Source organism: Protomyctophum parallelum, assembly GCF_964188405.1.
Source record: "Protomyctophum parallelum genome assembly, chromosome: 21".
NCBI classification, from domain to species: Eukaryota; Metazoa; Chordata; class Actinopteri; order Myctophiformes; family Myctophidae; genus Protomyctophum; species Protomyctophum parallelum.
The window spans coordinates 33,353,429-33,373,101 of record NC_139713.1 but is presented as its reverse complement, the minus strand read 5'-3'; the positions used below and the strand labels follow the sequence as shown (position 1 = coordinate 33,373,101).

General features: G+C 41.3%; 2 protein-coding genes across 2 annotated transcripts; one reads left to right on the top strand and one right to left on the bottom strand.

The window, feature by feature from the left end:
- The first annotated feature begins 3,552 nt into the window (after window positions 1-3,552).
- On the top strand, window positions 3,553-14,245 carry LOC310879492 (non-selective voltage-gated ion channel VDAC2). The gene is made up of 9 exons (XM_083794223.1): window positions 3,553-3,678; window positions 5,777-5,847; window positions 6,414-6,463; window positions 10,344-10,496; window positions 11,126-11,178; window positions 11,310-11,531; window positions 12,025-12,175; window positions 12,464-12,521; window positions 13,777-14,245. Exons 2-9 carry the CDS (start codon window positions 5,781-5,783, stop codon window positions 13,866-13,868), a joined length of 846 nt encoding a protein of 281 aa, XP_083650349.1. The 5' UTR covers window positions 3,553-3,678; window positions 5,777-5,780; the 3' UTR covers window positions 13,869-14,245.
- A 2,401-nt stretch (window positions 14,246-16,646) lies between these two features.
- Window positions 16,647-18,098, bottom strand: LOC310878952 (pantothenate kinase 3-like; the record flags this gene model as incomplete). The annotated part of the gene is made up of 1 exon (XM_083793368.1): window positions 16,647-18,098. The coding sequence occupies one exon, from the start codon at window positions 18,096-18,098 to the stop codon at window positions 16,815-16,817; it is 1,284 nt and encodes a 427-aa protein (XP_083649494.1). The 3' UTR covers window positions 16,647-16,814.
- Between the last annotated feature and the right edge of the window lie 1,575 nt (window positions 18,099-19,673).

Here is a 19,673-nt window from a genome sequence, read left to right as displayed (position 1 = left end):
TATATATATATGGTCATAAGTGGTTAAATCAGCAGACATTTACGTCCAACTTTTGGAAAACTAGGAGTTGAATTTCCTGTCTTGGTTCTCATTTTAAACTTGCCTGACATGTTCTTTCAGCACACTGAAAATGGGGCATGGGTTTTAAAAGTAAGTCGGACTGAAACTATTATTAATCCAACCCTTGTAAAGAATGTTCACTGATGTTTCTGAATCCAGTGCTCTGTTATAAAATGCACCCTGTCACTTGTGATACTGCAGGTATGAACAATCAACTTTTGCCATGATTCCTTTTTCTTTTCTTTTTGTCCAAACAGCTGAAAAGTGCAAAAGCAAAACAACTCTTGGTCCATCTACATGAGTATTGATATTTGTCATCATGGGAAATTCCTTATGAAACCAGTAGTACTCTCTGGACATGAGCGACTGCATCGATATTCAAAAGACAGAATGTAAAGGGGAAAAAAAGAAATGCATGTTTCCATAACACTTTCCTGTTCTTCACAAGAATGCCAGCCATAACCTCAAAACTAAAATACATATACTTATTATTTTATAAGTGAATAAAGCCTGATTTATATTTAGTCGTACGATGCAACGCTTTCTGAGCTTGTATAGACTACTGTACAGGCATGTCATTTATGGTCTCGGAATGGCAATTGTGACCCCCTAGTGTTAACATTTAACCTCAAATTCAGTTATTTAATCCAGTGGTTCTTGAACTTCTTTCATGTCAAGGACCCCCCAAAATGCATCTCAAAAATATGTTCCAGGAACCTCCGGAAGCACAGATCAGAGTAAAAAATGTTCAGTTAAAAAATACATATTCAAACATTTGCACAAATGTTAAGAGTTTTCAAAAATTGCACATCTACATGTGCTGCACTATGTGCTTGTATATCTGCTATTTTTGAATATCCAAAGTAAAATGTAGATAAGTGGCTAAAATGATTGTTGGTGTATTAACTACTTTTACTGGGAACCTGCCAAGGACCCCTGGCCTTGGGGTTCCCCGGACCCCACTTTGCAAACCAATGCTTTTTATGCAGGTTTTCCCCAATTTAACATGTTTTTAGCAGATTAATCAGATTTTCTCAATCCATGCCCGTCCATCTGCGTACATGTATGTGACGCATGTTCTACACTAGAGATAGGCGTTTTCTTGTCTGCGACCCTACATTTAATGTGTTTGCATAACTATTTTCACCATAGGCAAACATCTCTCTTTTGCCCCTCCAATTTTTTTATTTTATTTTGCTATTATCAGCTTTATTCAGCAACCAACACCATTGTACGACAGAGCATAAATTATGCTTAAATACTTTATGGAAAGTGTCCAGACAGACAGAAATGGGGGGCAGTTGCTCTAGAAACATTTAATACAGGGATGGATGGGATGGCTCTTTTCCTGTCAATCAATCCTTGAGAGAGATTTGTTTTTGACCTATGGACCTAATTGTAAATAAAATGTTGAGGTGTGAGTACGTAGGCTGAACAATAGATGCTTTTGAAAACCGCTGTGGTCGTTTTCAGATCAGCCTTTGGATAATGTTTGTTTTATTTTTTTCATTGCCTTTTCCATTCTCAGTTTGCTTACAAATTATATAACAAAACCTTTTGCTTTTGTCAACGCATTTCAACTTAAAAACTAAATGTAGCTGCAAGTTATAGCTCTACATTTCATTTTGCGTTTGCGTGACACAGTATAACGTGGTTATCGAAGTGGTTTCCTGGGAACCCCAGGGGTCCTTGAGGGGTTTCCAGGGGCAGTCCTCGGCCACGTGATTGATAGTTGGGGAACCTAAATGCAATGGTTAAGGTCCATTTGGTTCCAATTCAAGAGTTATGGGACCCTTCCGTCATGCATGTCATGGGGGGAGGGTCTTGCAATAATGTTTTGAGAACCTGAACTACTGGTCTATACAATTCCAATGAAAGGTCACCAAGACTAAGGTAATGCAGACAGAATGCCATACTTCTTCCAATAGCCTGAGATCAATTTACCAGTGATACCTATAGGCATCTGTTCTATTGGGTTTATCTGGGATACTTCATATGAAGTTGAAGACCCCACCCACCCAACATAAACCACAGACCCCCACCCATCTGATAATGTTCTGTGCCAGGGACCCCACAGAAGAGATTTGTGTTAAGAAATTCTACATTATTCAATATTTTTCAAACCTTTAAAAAAATGTTCAAAATTTGCAGATGTAGGCCTACAAGCTCCCAGCTGTGAGCTTGTATATTTGCTTTGGATGGATAATGTCTGTGGTTAAGATGATTATGCTTAACATATTTTGCTGGGGACCCTCTGGAACCCCTCCACGGGCCTCCCCGGACCCTACTTTGACAACCACTCCCCTATACACATTGGGAAGATCCCGACTGGCCATAAATGGAACCAAGACTGGAAAATGTGATCTGACTGTAGATTAGAAGCCAAGGTGTTTGAGTCTCTCAAATGTGATCTCACCTTTTTGGTTTGTGTTGAAAATGGGGCAACAAAAACACTGGAATGTTTTTTTAAATAAAAAGTATTCAATTTAAATTGCATTTAGTCATTGGCGTTATCTAGTTATTCTAATCTAGAATATGTTATTGTCTGTTCTTTATTCTCACCAGTGACCAGAAGATGTCGCCATTCCTTTATTTTATTTTATTATTTATCCCAAAGGCAATGTTACATCCATATAGACCTAGACCCTACTGACTGGACTGAAATGGATTTGTTATACAATTAATAATCTCATGGATTAAAGTTCTCAGCCACTACGACTAATTGTGTCTGATAAAAAAGAAATAATACAAAATGCTCCATAAGAGGAAGCACACCAAATCTGTCATTTGATTGATTGATTGATTTAAATATGTATTAACAGTTTGCAATATTACAGTACATTTCAAGCACAAACTCAATACAAAGACTGTTAACTGTGAGTGGACGACCCAATTAAGCATTACACTTGTTTACAAGAGGATCCACCTTGTTCAATTCATCAAAACATTTAGAGACATACAAATAGACACTTCTATAGCCAAAGAACAGAACAGAAATTCATCATAAAGGAGGTAAAACGGGAAAAGAAACATATACAGAGAGGGGGGAAAGGGGGTGGGTGGTGAGGGACATTTGAGCTGACTAAATACTGCAGAAGACAAGACTAGGTTACTGCAATGTAGAACTACTCCGTTACAAGTAAAAGTCTGGATTTCAAAACTGTATTGGTGTCAAAATGCACTCATTATGAAGAATGTAATTTCACAAGTTTTCAAATGACCGAAATGTATAGGCCAGGGCTGAAGTGGTTAATGTATGTTTTGCAGTAATAATAATCAAAATCTACGAAATACTAACCATCCTTTGTGGGGCTCTGGATATTTCTGTCAGAAGCCGTTGAGGGCCGATTTTACGCGTTTTCACCCCAACCTTTCCTGATGTTTCTGTCAGAAGCTGTTGAGGGCTGATTTCCCCCTTTTGCGGCTCTGGCTAAAGTAGCCTATAAATCACCAGGCAGACTGCGCATGCTCCGTATGTCTCCTTCATTGTGCCCTACCATCACCACCAACCAGTGTGCTAACAGCAGCAGCATCTCTCTCTGTCTCCTCTCCTCTCTCTGTGTCTCTCTCCAAGGCTGTGTACACCCGGCTCCTCCTCGCCAAACAACATTTGCATTGGTATGAACCTGAAGTGTATTTTGTATCAATATTACTTGTTATAAAGCTCGCTAGACCGACATGCTAGCTTGTAATTTTTTGACTAACATCATGCTTAGCCCTTGCTTCTGTCCAAGCTAAAGGAAGGATGTTACGCTATACTAGCTAGCGAATAAAGAAGTTATGTAATATGATGTATAATATCCTTTAATGCTACAGGTTAATCCCCTGATATTAACTGTTTTATGGAAATTCATGTTGTGTTGGGAATTTTAGGTTCAGATTCAGATACAGGGGTGGTGGGGTGTCATTGTGGCTGGTGCTGCAATTTACTCGAGCAGTCGAGTTTATGCTCACAATCTGCTATAATTGCCAAGACCTGCTGCAAGAAGCCAAGCTAGCTGACCAACTGAATGAACAATTACAACCCTCACTCGCCCCCATTGAAGCAACTATAACCCCCCACCCCTCCCCCTTCTGTCCTTTTGTCCACATCCATGGCTGCATGTCATGCATGGCCCCATGCAGCAGGGTTGGTCAATCATTTTATAGGTATGATATGTTAATCCACTTAATTCGTCTTTTCCTAGGCTGGAGAGATCTAGTGCAGTGGTTCTCAATGTTGTCAGGCCCCACCAAGATAATCATTATTTGAAGTGGGGAGCACCCAAAGGACGACCCAAAATAATCATATTTGAACTGAGGACCACCCAAATCACATTTGAACTGCAGGGAACCACCCAAAAAAATATTTCAAATTAGTTTTAGTCTTATAATAGGCTGGCTGCAGTGCTTATCAGATAATAACATAGAATAAATAACCTATTCATGTTAATAGTATTGACCATCAACGGACAGACAGACAAAGCTGTTATCAAATGTATTATTACCAGTAAGACGCCCTGAGGGCGAGGGCGTGTGCACGCATCTGCCTGGGTGACAGCAGACCACTGGGCGAGCGCTGGTGCTTTGGAATGGGTGGTCAGATCAACATGGAATGAATTCTCTACTGGCCATATATGGAGCGTGTCTTGAGTGTACAGGGTTTGATGAGGTCAGATCAACATATGGAATGTCAGAACAGGTCAGCCCCCCCCCCCCCCCCTCCCCAAAAAAAGAGAGGAAAAAAAAAAGCATTCCGTTACCTGCTCTCCTGTCTCCACGACTACTACTCCTGCTGATTAATATTGGAATGTAGCATTTTATGTTGAAAGAATTCCCCTCTCGCTCGCCCCTCTGAGGCTCTGAACGTGGCCGTCATCAGCGCAATGAGCGCATCTGCAATAAATCTTTCTTAATTGAGCGCGTGCCGTGCAGGCATGGAAGGTGCGCACGCACAGAATTATAGCAGATCTACAAGCTCAGAACGTGTCGCCATATGTTCATTCAAATAATTTGTTACGACTTGCGCTGTCCTCTCTCTCTCTCTTGGCAATCAAGCATATGCGATTATTAATAACAGCAAAGCAAACAACTGCTCATTTTACTTTGATAACCAGTAGGCCTAATTTGGCGTGTTGGGATACTTTAGGATTTTAACGATAACGATTCCTTAACCCATTTTGACCTGAGATCAGATTCTAAAAATGTCTTCTACATCCTGACAGTTTTCTGAAAAAGCTATGTTTCTATGTCAGTCTTCGATTTTTCAAAAATAGCAGACCTACAAGCTCGTAGCGCGCCACTCGGTGGCGCGCTATGAGCTTGTAGATCTGCTATTTTTCAATAGCTAAAGCATAACATAAACACCAAAAGGGGTTCTCGCCCCAAAATGGGTTAATGGTTTATTTTAACAATTCCTATAGGAGGTTCCAAATGTACCCTTTGCTGGTCTTGTAACTCTTGAGAGTGTACAAATGGTTCCATTTGTACTCTTTCAGAGTTATTATGGTCTGTGAAATTTAAGAGCCACTGGTATTTTAATTGTATAGCAGACGTGAAGTTCCACATACCAGCTCTGACGGTGTGTTTAAACCTGGTTCTGGAAATGGTTCCAAATGTGACAGAACCGATTCTGTTTTCTCAATGTCTGATTCCCCTGGTTTCCGGATCCCAACTAAACCCTACTTGTGCTATGAAACGGTCTCATGACTTCTGTCTTTCTCATGTCCTCTCTTAGCATAATGGCTGTCCCTCCTTCATACGCTGACCTGGGCAAGTCTGCCAAGGACATATTCAACAAAGGCTATGGTGGGTATTTGAACCACAGCCATAAACACCTAATCAAATGTTCCTGTCAGAATAGGGATGTAAGGATGGGGGGGTATCTCACAAATATTTGGTAGTAACTGAGGACCCCTTTGGGGTCCCGGACACCCTGTTGAAGGCCCTTGTCCTACAGTATGTCTGAGAAGCACTGGACTGTCTCATGATGTGCAGTGGTCAATCGTTCTAGTGCTAATGTATTTATCTTTTTAATTAGATTTAGGCTTCGCCTCCTATCGGTACTTCCAAGCGTTCACTTTATCTGTTCTTCAGTTTCTTAGCAGCAGCAGCAGCAAGAAAAGTATCTTAACAGTTCATAGTACTGTAGCACCTCTGTTCCAATTCAGTTTAAGACTTCAATTAATTGCCTGAAAATAATTGAAACATCGTTTTTATACCATAAAGATACTAGTACATCTGTATGGTAGAGTATGTTAATACAATATAAGTGATACAATTGGGGTGGTTGTATTTTATCTCCCGGCTCTTCTATTGATATGCCGTGATTATGCAATAATTGTGACAGGCCTAACTGTATCTTCTTTCATCAGGGTTTGGTGTTCTGAAGCTGGACCTGAAGACAAAATCACAAAATGGAGTGGTGAGGAAACTTGTCCCTGTTTTTCATTCACCTGGTGTACCCTGCTCTCCATCTGTGTGTCTAGATAAGGCCAGACAAGGAAGGATCCTGGTCTGGCCTTATCTCTACATTGCTGCCGGGAAGAAACCTCTTGTCTCCATATTTTAACTTTTTATAAGTAATGCTCCTACTTGATCATACTACAGCGTCACACAAAAGCATCCACAATATAGCAGAGCTATGTTTGAGCTTATCCGTTTTACTCAGGTTAAGGTTAGGAATAAGATTACATTTAGGCATAGTTTTACTGAGGTAAGGTTACGTTTAGGAATGAGGTTAGATTTAGGCATAGTTTTACTCTGGTTAAGGTTAGGAATAAGGTTAAGTAATTAGTCATAGTTTTACTGAGATAAGGTTACGTTTAGGATTAAGGTTGGATTTAGGCATACCGGTAGTTTTACTGAGGTTAGGCTTAGGCATAGTTTTACTGACGTTAAAGTTTATGAGGCATATCTTTACTAAGGTTATGTTTAGGAATACGTGGTGGGCTGGTGGCAGTGGCGACCATTCCGAGGTCGCTGGATTTGACCCGGGGCGAGCATTCTTGTATTCAACTATGTACCCCAGTCCTTGCTGTAACTTTTACTGGTTGACCATAAAGATTTGCAGGTTGCCACAGGCGCTTGTAATGCTTTTCTGCTCGGATTGAATTGAATTGAATCCTAGAGAATGCGTGTCTCTCTACTGCTCCTGCTAACCCCAGCTCTGTCTCCATGTTGCTGACTCCTTGCCCCGGACCTCTCTCACTCTCATGTACATAGATGGTAAGCCCTGGTACCTAAAGCCTAAAGCCGTTCATTTGTGCTTGTGGAACGTGAAACGGATGTTTTATTTCTTTATTTACTTCTACCCACGCTATGTTGCATTCTTCCCTTCACATGGTCACTCACCACCACACAATTTCATTATTTTTCTGATTTTCTTTTTTGTGAAGTTACCAATTGTTATAATGTATTTCTATTTGTCATGCATGCTTTTTTTTTTGGTTTAAAAAACAAAAACAAAACTCATTTTAAATAATTTCTAACCACTTAAACCCCTTTGTCTCAAAAAAACCAAACGTATTCAGTGAAAATAATCCAATCTACAAGCTCTCAATGTGTCTCAACGCAACACATTTAGAACTTGTAGATTGGCTGTTTTTGCACGATGTTCACTTAGATGGTGGGAAAAAAGTGGAAAAGCGCAATTATGTCTATTTTAATGTAAATAATTAGTTTTAGCTGTGTTAGAAATACTATTGAACGGGGTGATTCTTATTCATAATGTCATCACAGCTTTCAAACCTTTTCTTTTCTAAAAGGTTATCAAACACGTTTTAATGAAATAATATTATGAAACTCTTGGATGGAAACGGTTCTGGGTCAGGACCGTCGATTGCACATACTACTTTTGTCTGAACAGTTTACATTTCTGAGAAATTACTTCTATACAATCTAAAATAGAGAGACGACTGTACTGTATGCTTGCTCTGGGTATTTGCAGTAGATAATGAGTTGATAACTAGGCAAATACTGTTATCATTAAACACAATGGTCAACTACATTTTTCCCTCTTTCTCTCACATACTTTGTAGTACCTCTGCATACCACTAGGGGGGCCCATTTATAAAACAATGTTCTACTGCAGTGGTTCTCAAATTGGGGGTGGGGAATCGGGATGTCCCCAGATGATTGGCTTTATGTCAAACGCTTTTTCTTTTCTTTTCTCACTCAACAGTAAACAAAGGCGTAGTGAAATGAAAAAGACGTTTTTCACACTTTTAGACCATATCCGTGGTCATCATTATGGGCATACCTAACAATGGATGCCAAAAAATGTTGAATTCTCATTTCTGTGTTTTTATATCAAAAGTCCATAAAAACGATTGTATTATTTATTAAAACGAAAACGTGCTGCGTGATGACGTGTAGAGATACACATCGATAAAAGCCAATAAAAATGAAGCTCACCCGTTTAATTCCCCATATTTGCGCATCCATCCAACACAGCTGCTTCTGATTACAGAAATCCTCCGTTTTTATTTCCATTCAAGATAACATTCAGACAGTGTATTACTCGGTTTCAACTTAATCATCACGCTAAAATATGTATCTGAAAACATTATAACTAGAAATAAGCCACATAACAGTAAACTGGTTGTGCTGGCCAACCATCTGATTTGTAAACAAACACATACCAGTCTTTGTATTGAGTTTGTGCTTAAAATGTACTGTAAATTCTACAAACTGTTAATAAAGATTTCAATCAATCAATCAAAACCACGCTGTTGCGCATAGCATAGCTACCGTCCCATCGCCAAGGGATGCGACGCTCTGATTGGTTCAGAAACTTCAGACCGGTGTTTCATGTTGAAACTTCAAAATAAATTGATCACCATTTCCGTTTCCCTACACCTTTAATAACAGTATAAGTGTATACAGGGTATCTGCACATTTCTAAAATACACTACTATAACATACAAAATCTGTAGAACAAAGTCAAACAAAATGTAATGCCTCAACCAAGTGCTTGTATGGGTTGTTAAAATGTGATTATTTTGGCCAGTCCTCGGTTAAAATTAGATTATTTTGGGGGGAGGTCTCAGTTAAAATCTAATTATTTTGGCAGGTCCTAATTTAAAATGAGATTATTTGGGGGGGGGGGGGGGGGGGTGGTCCAGAGTTAGTGTGACTTACCCCAGTTAAAATGACTTAAAATATGAATTATTTTGGCATCTCATGGCCTGAGAAGGTTGAACGACGAAGGCCAATAACCCTTATTATTTTACATCTGTGTTAAACTGCAGTATCTGTTGTCTACTCATAAAAATCACATGCTTTCTGTATGCAATTTTATGTTCACGGTTGTCTTGCTGTCCAGATATGTACAATGTTGCATGTATCATTGTCTGATTTTTGTCTGCTTAACGTTGTTTCACCTCATGTTCATTCAATAATCAGTTCTGTTCACAAGTTTGCTCATTAATACTAAAAGTAATCTTCTTCCTTTTTAACTAACACTACTATTGAATGCCTTTTTCCAACAGCCTCGCCACTTCTAACACCATGTACACTCCCTCTCTTAGAGTGTAGCTTTTTCTTTCGAATGATGGTGGATATTTTCCACCAATTAAACCCTATATATTTTGTAGCAGAACCAATGGCTAAATGTAGCTGATCTACATGTATGCTCACAAGCTGACAAGGTGTGTCCCTGCTAGCCCCTCCTATGATAGTATGTCCAAACAACACAAATATTGAAGACAAAAGTGAGGACGCAAATTGTGATTGGCCAGATAAGAATGAGATGATGTGTGATAAGAGCGCTCCTCACTTCACACGGTGTGATTTTTAAATAAAGAATAATTGTGCTTCATGCACTTTAAAACGAAATTGTTAAATTGAAATGGTTTGATATTATCAAACTGAAATTTGAAACGTATCAGACCGTTAACTTTTGGAACATGTAGTGGTGTTGTCCCCCCCCCCCTCAGCAAAACTAACCCTGAATATAATGGTCTATTAAAAACCCACACTGCGTCGGGACCCATTTTACAGTTTAATTTCCTACATTTTTCTTTTTAATTCAAAAAATATTAATGAATGAAAAGAAAAATATAACTTTTCAGACATGACAATCTGTTTATTTTTATTTTTTTAGTATTAGTGAAAATAGCCATTCTACAAGCTCGCAATGTGACATGTTGAGAGCTTGTAGATTGGCTGTTTTCACTAGTTGGAGTTCCCGGGGAGACATCAAATTCTCCTTTTGGTCTCGAGCTAAAACGTTTGTGAACCAGGGGTCTACAACTGGTCCACCAGTGTCCCTCATGATGTGACTCTCTGGCGCCCTCTGTCAGGAGTTCAACACGTCAGGCTCCAGCAACACGGACACAGGGAAGGCTGCAGGGAGCATAGAGACCAAGTACAAGATGACAGACCTGGGCCTCACCTTCAACCACAAGTGGAACACAGACAACACACTGGCTGCAGAGGTCACTGTGGAGGACCAGGTGTGTGTGTGTGTGTGTATGTTTACTATAATTTTGAGTCCCATATGTAGTAGAATTTGTAGAATTTGAGAAATGGATTTGGGCATTCAGAGATTGAGTTTAAAGTCACTGAAAATTGCGGATTAGATTTTCTGTTGCCTATTCAGTGCATGCATGGATTTAAAGTTCTCAGTCACCACGACTGATTTCACTCATTTCTGGACTATAAAAACCATGCATGTTTTTTTTAAGTAGGTTGTGCAGAAAAGAGAGTCTGTCTACAAGCTCTCAAGCTTGTAGACCGGCTGTTTTGAGTTGTTTTAAGATTAGAGCATTTTAAGTTTTTAGTAGCGATATGTTCAGAACAATCTTCCATATGGTTTCCCAATGGTCCCAATGGTTTATTCCCAATGGTCTTGAATATTTAATAACGGCAAAGGTTAAAGCCACAATCTGTGATTTCTTCTCCTGGTTGGCTTATGTATGTTTATAAATGGGAAAATAGTTCATTCATGCACCAACCTATGGGAAGGGTTCTTAACTTCTTAGATGTATTGCCTTAAACGTTGTACTGTGAGTTATTCACATTATACAATGTTGAGGTATTTAAAGGTTTGTTTATTGTTGACGCTTTCTTTCTTCGCCCACAGCTGACTCAAGGATTGAAGGTTGCAGTGGATACCTCATTTGTACCAAACACAGGGTGAATAATCTAAAGTCATTTGTAATCTAAAGCAATTTGTAACGTTTCACGAATCGCACATTTAGGACTTGGCCATGCAACATTTTTTGCTTTAATTCATGAAATAACCACTGCCCTGGTCTCTTTGTCAGTAAGAAGAGTGGCAAGCTGAAGACTGCCTACAAGCGCGACTACGTGAACATGGGCTGTGACATCGACTTCGAGGGTCCCATCGTGCACGCCGCTGCGGTGCTGGGCTTGGAGGGCTGGCTGGCGGGCTACCAGATGTCCTTCGACACCGCCAAGTCTAAGCTGGCGCAGAACAACTTCTCCCTGGGATACAGGGCCGACGACTTCCAACTGCATGCCAGCGTGTAAGCACTTTCACCCAGTGGTTCCCACACTTTTCATAATACTTGACTTAAAAACCTTTGCTGTGAAAGAATATATATTCACAGATGCGTTCCAGTCCTTAATGGGTTAAACCAGTGGTTCTCGTCGCCAGATGTGTCCATTTAAGGACTTTTTAATGCCTCAAAAGAAAATAACCATTACTTCATCAAACGTAATCAACAAACCACTATTAAAATTTTCAGGGCAAGACCTCGCGCGTGCCGACTCGGCCCCCAGCCTGGTACCCTAGTCAAAATATGGCCCTTGAGGAAAATGTATTGGGGAACCCTGCTGTAGCACTTGCCCTAGCCTTGTGCTTCTGCGATTGTTTTCTTTTGCTTTCTCCCTGCCGTTTGGTGCCCTGTGCTGCAGCACCTAAGCCTACACTGGCCCTGTCTATGCATTACCATGCGTTTACCTTGCTTACTGTCAATCGCTCTGGTCTGCTAAATGACTGCAATGTCATCGTTTCAGAAATGATGGGACAGAGTTTGGTGGCTCCATCTATCAGAAGGTGAACGATCAGCTGGAGACTGCGGTCACTCTGGCCTGGACGGCCGGCAGCAACAACACTCGCTTCGGCATCGCCGGCAAATACAAGCTGGACAACGACGCTTCTCTGTCTGTAAGTTCAGTGGTTCTCAGCCTCTGTCATTCCAGTGACCCCTCAGTTTGATGAGCATTAGGTCAGTGGTTCATGTCAAGGACCAATTTGATATGTATTTGGCCACGGACCACCCATCTGAAAGATGTTTGTGCCGGGGATCCCCAGAAGAAAACAAAATCCAGATCATTCATTTTTTAATTATTATTATGGTGATGCAATATGAACTACTTTTGCTGGGGACCCCAAAATTGTTTGTCCAACTATTGGGTTTATGACTGTTTGTCTCTGTTTTTTGTCCGTTTTCAGGCCAAAGTGAACAATGCCAGTCTGGTTGGAATCGGCTACACCCAGAGCCTGAGGGCAGGTACGGTTACGCTCATCACACATACAGTTCACACCTCTGCATGGAGAGCATTACAAATGACACACGTTTTGTCTATTTTAACCTTCTGACCTGAGATCAGATTCATACGAGGTTTCCGCTGGACACACACTGGTCTGATTAACCCATTCTGACCTGAGATCAGATTGAAAAAATGTCAGTCGTTCTTCGATTTTAAAAAAAATAGCAGAACTACAAGCTCGTATCGCGCCACTCGGCGGCGCGATATGAGCTTGTGGATATGCTATTTTTAAATGGCTAAAGCATAACATGATGCTAATACCAAAATGGGTGCCCGGTCAGAATGGGTTAAGTACTTCAAATAGCCGACCCACAAGCTCACAATGTGTCGATAGTCTATTATAAGATGTTTTTAAAAATGGTAAATGCCAAAAAAAGCATAAAGGCTAAGCCATATACAAATAAATGTTTGTTATTATTTTTATTTATTTTTTAAGATATTTTTTTGCGGCTTACGCCTTTTATTGATTTTTGAAGGGACAGACAGTAGGCTGACAGGAAACGGGAGAGAGATGGGGGGATGACATGCAGTAAAGGCCGTGTCGGGTCCGGGAGTCGAACCCGCGGCACACTGCGACTGGATTACCAGTCCGGTGCCCAGACCGTTACGCTACGGCCTGGGCCAATGTTTGTTATTTTTGTATTATTTCTTTAGTTCGTAGAATGCTACTGTAAGTGTATAGTTTTAGACATTGAATCCTCATTATGGGTTCAATACTTGATACATGAACCTAGTGATCACATTGCAGCCAGGAGAGCAAAGCGTGTTGCAACTCCATTTCAAAGGCTCTGGATTGCAGCACACACTGACCACACTTGGAATTTTGGCCTCATATTTATATTGTCTGACCACAAAAAACCCTGGGGTCGATACACGGTCTCTTCAGATGGAACTTTTTGAGTTTGCATACTGGTCAGTATAAAAGTTTTCAAAAAGGTAAGAAACTGACACAAAACAAGAGAAATGTACAGTATTTAGAGAGACACCCCCCCCCCCCAAAAAAAAAACAAACAAACAGCACAATGACTAATAATACAGTGAGTTGCACTAGAATTCATAATACAATATATTGTATTTCTATATTCTGTAAACTTATATCGCTATGCTGTAAAATATGATTTTCACGTGTTATGTCTGTTACACCAAGCAAACTTTTGAGAATTATTCTAAGTTTGTGCTGAAAATGATTCACTTTTCTCCCCTCGTCTTTTCTAGGTGTCAAGGTCACCCTCTCAGCCCTGATCGATGGGAAGAACTTCAACGCTGGTGGACACAAAGTGGGCATGGGCTTTGAATTGGAGGGATGAGGGTAGAACCAGAGCAGAACCTACACGTTCCCCACCCGACACAACAGTCCAACCAACACCACACAATCACACTACTACTAGCCCAACAATTTATCACCTTAAGTAGCTGCTGCTTTTTGCCCGAATTATACTTGGATTGCACTCCAGCGTTGTGCACTGAAAATGACAGATCTACAAGTTGAACTAGAATAAATAGGTTGTTTCAACTTTCAACACAAGATGATAATCAACCAGGGGAAACTATGTTTATTTTATTTGGTCATGTTGATATGGTCACACTGTAATGTGATTAGTCTGCTCAATGTCCTTGATTAGAATGATCTGTCCTGTCCTTGATTTGTCTGTGATTAGCTCATGTCATCAACTGAGATGGCTTCTTTTTTTTTGAGGGGGGGGGGGCAGCAGGCAGGCATGTTTTACTGTTCACCTCTAAGACAGTGGTTCTCAAACTGTTAATTTCAAGGACCTCACTATGAGAGTACAAATGGACCCATAGGTGTCCATTTGGAACCCCCTCAAGGAACTCCTGAGGGACCCCACTCTGAGAACCACTGATGTAATAGCTCCTCCCTTGTATCAATACTTGCATTTTGAGCATAGCCTTTTCCACAAACCGTATGTGACCAGCTCTAAACTTGTAGATCTGCTACTTTCGGTGTGCAGCAACGTATCAAAAGAGAAACATGGCTCCTCTGTCCTCTAAACCTATACTTAACAGTTGGTCTCCATATGCAAATATTGAATGAGTATTTTGGCAGTAATAAGTCAATTTGCAGCATCATTGCAAGTGGCGATTGTGAGCTTTGTTCATTCCTTTGACTTTTCACTGTAAGTTTGTGCATTATTCATGTTCTCTTGGTTCAGGGAGTGACGTTTATTTATTCCAGTATGTTTCTTAAGTCCCACTGGTGTGAATGTTCTGTTCCTTTTCAAGATTCTCTATTTTGTCCTTTCCTGCTTCCCGGATGCAGAAAAGAGTGCTTGTTTTAAGTGATTCTTTGACTTGATTTTCTCTTGTGTTTTGTATTGTTTTGTGCATGAAACACATTCTTGGTTGCATCAAGGTCATGTGTTGAACATGCATTTAATAATCCAGTTTTCTTTTTGTATTACCGTTGACTTTGAGTTGTTGCTGGTTTAGTCATGATGTCAAAATGAAGGTCTAACTTCTGTTTTCAGCACTACGGGCATTTGTGGGGAGTTGAGATTTTAGTATCATGTTGTCATATACTGTAGTTCTTCCAGATCATTGAAAATCCAAATAGTGATAAATATTTTCTCCTTTAATAAGTTATTTGTGGCTATTCATATAGTGAAACTAATATACTGGTATAGGAATATTCCGTTAGATTAGTTGGGTGGCATTTCTGCAATGTTTTCAATCTATTTCATCATGGCAGTCGCAAAATGAAGAAACGAGATGTCATTTCAACTAATTTGAGAATAAATAGTACAGTACTGCTTTTGAGCCATTATGATGTCTTGGGGATTAGCTATAAATTGCTGCATAATAATCCCATTTGATGGATGTTTCACATGTTGACCGGGAAGTTGGCAACCAATGTACAAACTGGGCCTACTCTCAGTTAATCTGAACAATCCAGCATTTGATATGTTAAAATGAGAGGTTCTGTTGTACTCTTGTACCCCTTTTCATTTTGATAATTTGTCATATCAAATTGCCTTTTTTCCTCTCATCACGTCATCTTATGTCATTGTGTGACTTGTCATTAGACCAACTGGCCCATATGTTTCAGTGAAGGGAATTATAATAATAAAAAAAATGTCTTGAAGTTGGTGACATTTCTTTTTCATACAAACGGTGGTTCTCAAACCCTTCGTGCCAACCACCCCCAAGCTGATGTATGATTAGTCACAGAACCCCATCTGAAAAGGTTTTGTACTTTTTATACTTTGTCTGAGTCTGATCAACCTTGGCCGGGTCACCTGTTGTAAGACCCAGAAACACCCAATGATCCCAGGTTTACCGTTTACAACACTGGTGATGTGTCCAAGTTCACGCATCAGTATAGATGTTTAACTGTGCCAGACCCCCACAAGAGATTTGTGTTAAGAAATGATACATTATTCAAAACATTTCTAATGCACACAAATAACGATTAAATGGATAAAGTGGCTAAAATTATTGTGAATGCTATACATTAACTACTTTACAGTAGTAAAGTAGTGCAGCTACTTTAGTTAAGCTGTCCTGTAGGGACGTAGTCCAAAAATGTTTAAACATGTTGCACAATATGTAGGCCTACCGTGTGGTAGTCCAACACCGTGTCGTATAGAATGTAGATGCTGACACACTGTAGGCCTATTATTTTTAAGCACAGAATTAACATTTATATATATACACACACACACATATGTGTTGTGTCTGTGTGTGAGTAAAATGGTTGATAATTTGTCAAAAACATTCCAAACGTTTCAGAAATGGAGACAATAAGCAACCCCAAGCTAAGAGGGCGTCGCAGGCCTCCCCGGGCCTTCGTCCCCCCAAGTGCAGACGGAAGGGGCATGGCCAACTATAGTCAGTATTTTCCGTTAACATGCCTGAAAAACGTGTGTGTGTGTGTGTGTGTGTGTGTGTAATCAACCGAAATAAAGGTTAGATTAATATGTGTACGAAATTTTACTTGAAAACATTATAAAATCAGTAATTATATTTTAGTATTGTTTAGCTAGGCTAAAGCCTGGTAAAGTAGCCACTTGAACAGCTTTTAAACATCAACAAGGATGTTGGACCATGGGCTGAAAGTTTGAGAAAATATGGAGATGACTATTTATTCTGGGCATGTCACAGCCACTAAACCCTTCCTCTAAGCAAGATTGTTGATTGTGGTTGGTTGTCTTGGGCACCAGAAAAAAAAAGAAAAAGAAAAAAACCAGATACCGTATACGGAAGAACTTAATTGGCAGCTCCTTAGTCTGGGGAGATCAAGTCTCGTTCTTTACGTCTTCATTCTTGTGCTCCGCAGAAGAGGAATTGAACAGCTCAAGCAAAGCCCCGACTGCTCCGAAGTAGCCCTCGTGCTTCAGGAAGAGAGCTTTTAGCTGTCCCTGGGACCAATAGTCCATGGAGTAGGCCAGGATCTTCATGGAAAGGGTGTTCCCCCGAAGGAAGTTCCCCACGAACACCACCCTCTCCATGTTCTCGTTGAGAGCACACATCCGGGAGATGGACCCGATGTTGTTGGTGATGGTGACCAGCGTGGCCCGGGCCAGGTCTTCTTTTGACACCGACTCTCGCTTGTCCTTGAACATCATGTTGCCGAAGCTGGAGGCCACGATCCAGCCTGGCAGTCCGAACCTCTCGTAGTCACCGCCATAGATGTCCCGCACCAGCTTGTCCACGGAGTTGCTCTCGCCCTGAGAGGCCATCCCCAGGGCCTCTTCGAAGCTGGAGCATCCGGTCAGCAGGCTACACAGACCCAGGAAGGTCCCACCACCGAGGCTGCTCCCGGTGATCCGCTTGTAGTCGGTTTCAGAGTAGACGGCCATGATGCTGACCCCGGACCCTATATTGACCAGCAGCAGAGGAAAAGGGTTCTCAAGCGAGAAGGGCCTCTGGACGGAACGCTCCTTTTCTGTCGGTGTCTCAAAGTAGAAACACTCCGACGAGCGGCTGGACATCACCGAGTCGATGTACAGCACCCCCCTGACGAGACAGTCCAGCTCGTCCAACTTGCGCAGTTGCAGGTCGACCATTTTGCGGAAGTCGGCCTCGAACTTGTGTGCCCCACCGCCAGTGGCGCAGAGCGTGGTGTGCAGGCCGGAGAAGTGTTTGTCCCTGCCCATCTGGAGGAAGGCCGGGAGGTCGTGTGTGGGGAAGCGGATGAAGTGCAGGTTCCCCGTCCGGCCGCACATGGTCAGGTCCTGCAGCTCCAGGTGCACGTCCCTGATGCCCGTGGTGCCGTAGGCCGTGTTGGAGGTCAGGTACCGCCGGATGCTCTTCAGGCTCTCCACCTCCTCCTGCTCCTCCTCCGCCGTGATGTCCTTCGGCTCGAAGTAGACCAGCTTCACCAGCGTGCCACCGATATCCATGCCGAACCACGGGAACGGCGGCCTGTTCTTTCTCAGCGGATCGACCCGGTGCGGTGCCGATGGCGCCGCGGCACGTCCAGCGGTTGCTGCGTTGGTGTCATCGTGCACCGGGTCATTTAAGACGTGACTGAATGTGTGCTTCTTGGACATGTTCAGTGGGAATTTCTTCGCAGGCATTTCGTACCCATCAGTGGTATCGATGTTGCTGGAGGTCACTGAACACCAGCGAACACATAACTATGGGCCAGTGGCCCTCGCTGACACATTTATTTATATCCCCAAATTTGGTGCACCACCTTCATGAGAGTGTGCTGACATCACGGTATGTGGTATAACAACCCTTATTAGAACCCTATCCTGTTAAACACTAGGCCAGTGGCCGGTCACATTAAAACATCTTATGGTTTGCATAATATCCACTTTTTGAGGGTGGGGTGCAAGCCCCTCCAACATCTGGCTTTAACAAATTGTCATGTGGAAGCAAAATCTATGGATAAAAGTATCACAATTTGCGTCTTCACCTTCGTCATCATTGTGTTACGCAATGTTTGTGTTTACACAAACATCCAAAATTGTCCATTCATTGTCAATGGCATTTTAATGTTTGTGTAGGACAAAGTTTGTGCACACACACTAAAAGCTATAGCACCCCTCAAAAAAAATCACACCCGTGTGAACAACTGAATTTGTGTGATTGGTTAGCCGATTTGCTCGTCTACATATGACGTACATTTTCCCTTCATTTCATTGTCAATAGCATTTAATGTTTGTGTTGCCACAAATGTACATCATATTTGAGGCACATATGACCTAATTTCTCCTTCACAACCGTGTGAAGTGAGGGGCGCTCTTATCATCGCACATCATCATGACGTAAAATTCACACTATGGTGTAAAATTGTCTATTCAATGTCAATGGCAATTTAATGTTTGCGTAGGACAAAGTTTGTGCACATGCACACACTAAAAGCTGGACACAAAAAGCACCCACGTGACATCATGTGGCAGCCAAGTCTATGGATTAAGGGGCACGTCTGGCTTTCAGACATGACATGACGTCATGTGGCAAGTCTGCAGACCTTTACTGACGTCATGTGGCAGCCCCAGTGGGCGTCACTTCACACAAGTGTGATTTTCTTTTTAATAGTGGAAGTCAATGAGACTGTCGGTCCACGGCTAATCTGACACACCACTGGACCAATCCAGTGCCAGATGTGCTGTGTTGGGTTAAGATTAGATTCCCGTCTATACGTTTTGAAATGTTTACATTTACTTTATTACACAATGGAAGTCAATGGGGCTCAGATTGGCACAGATTAGAGCCTGGTCCCAGCCCTTGAATCACTGGCCGTACACGGCCATTAAAAAAAATGTGTCGAGAAACAAAGTGTAAATTCATGACGTTATCACTTAAAGCCAAGCCATAAAAGGAAGTGGATATCACTTGAATCAAGTGGAAACCTATGCCCACATATGGAATCATACAGTAAGTCATAGATAGGCCTACATCACGGTCCATTTATGTTACTGAGTGAAAAGAAAGATAGGGGATCAATAAAAAAAAAGATCAACTGTTTCAACCTTTACCACTTAAACCCCAACATTCGTATTATAGGGAAGCTTTTGCAGATGGTGAATATATACTTTTTTTTAACATTTCACTATAATGTCATGGGTGAAATACCTCACAAATCTCAGAAATAGATTTTAGTATTTTACTATTGTTGTTGTTGTTGGTGTTAGTTTGGACTC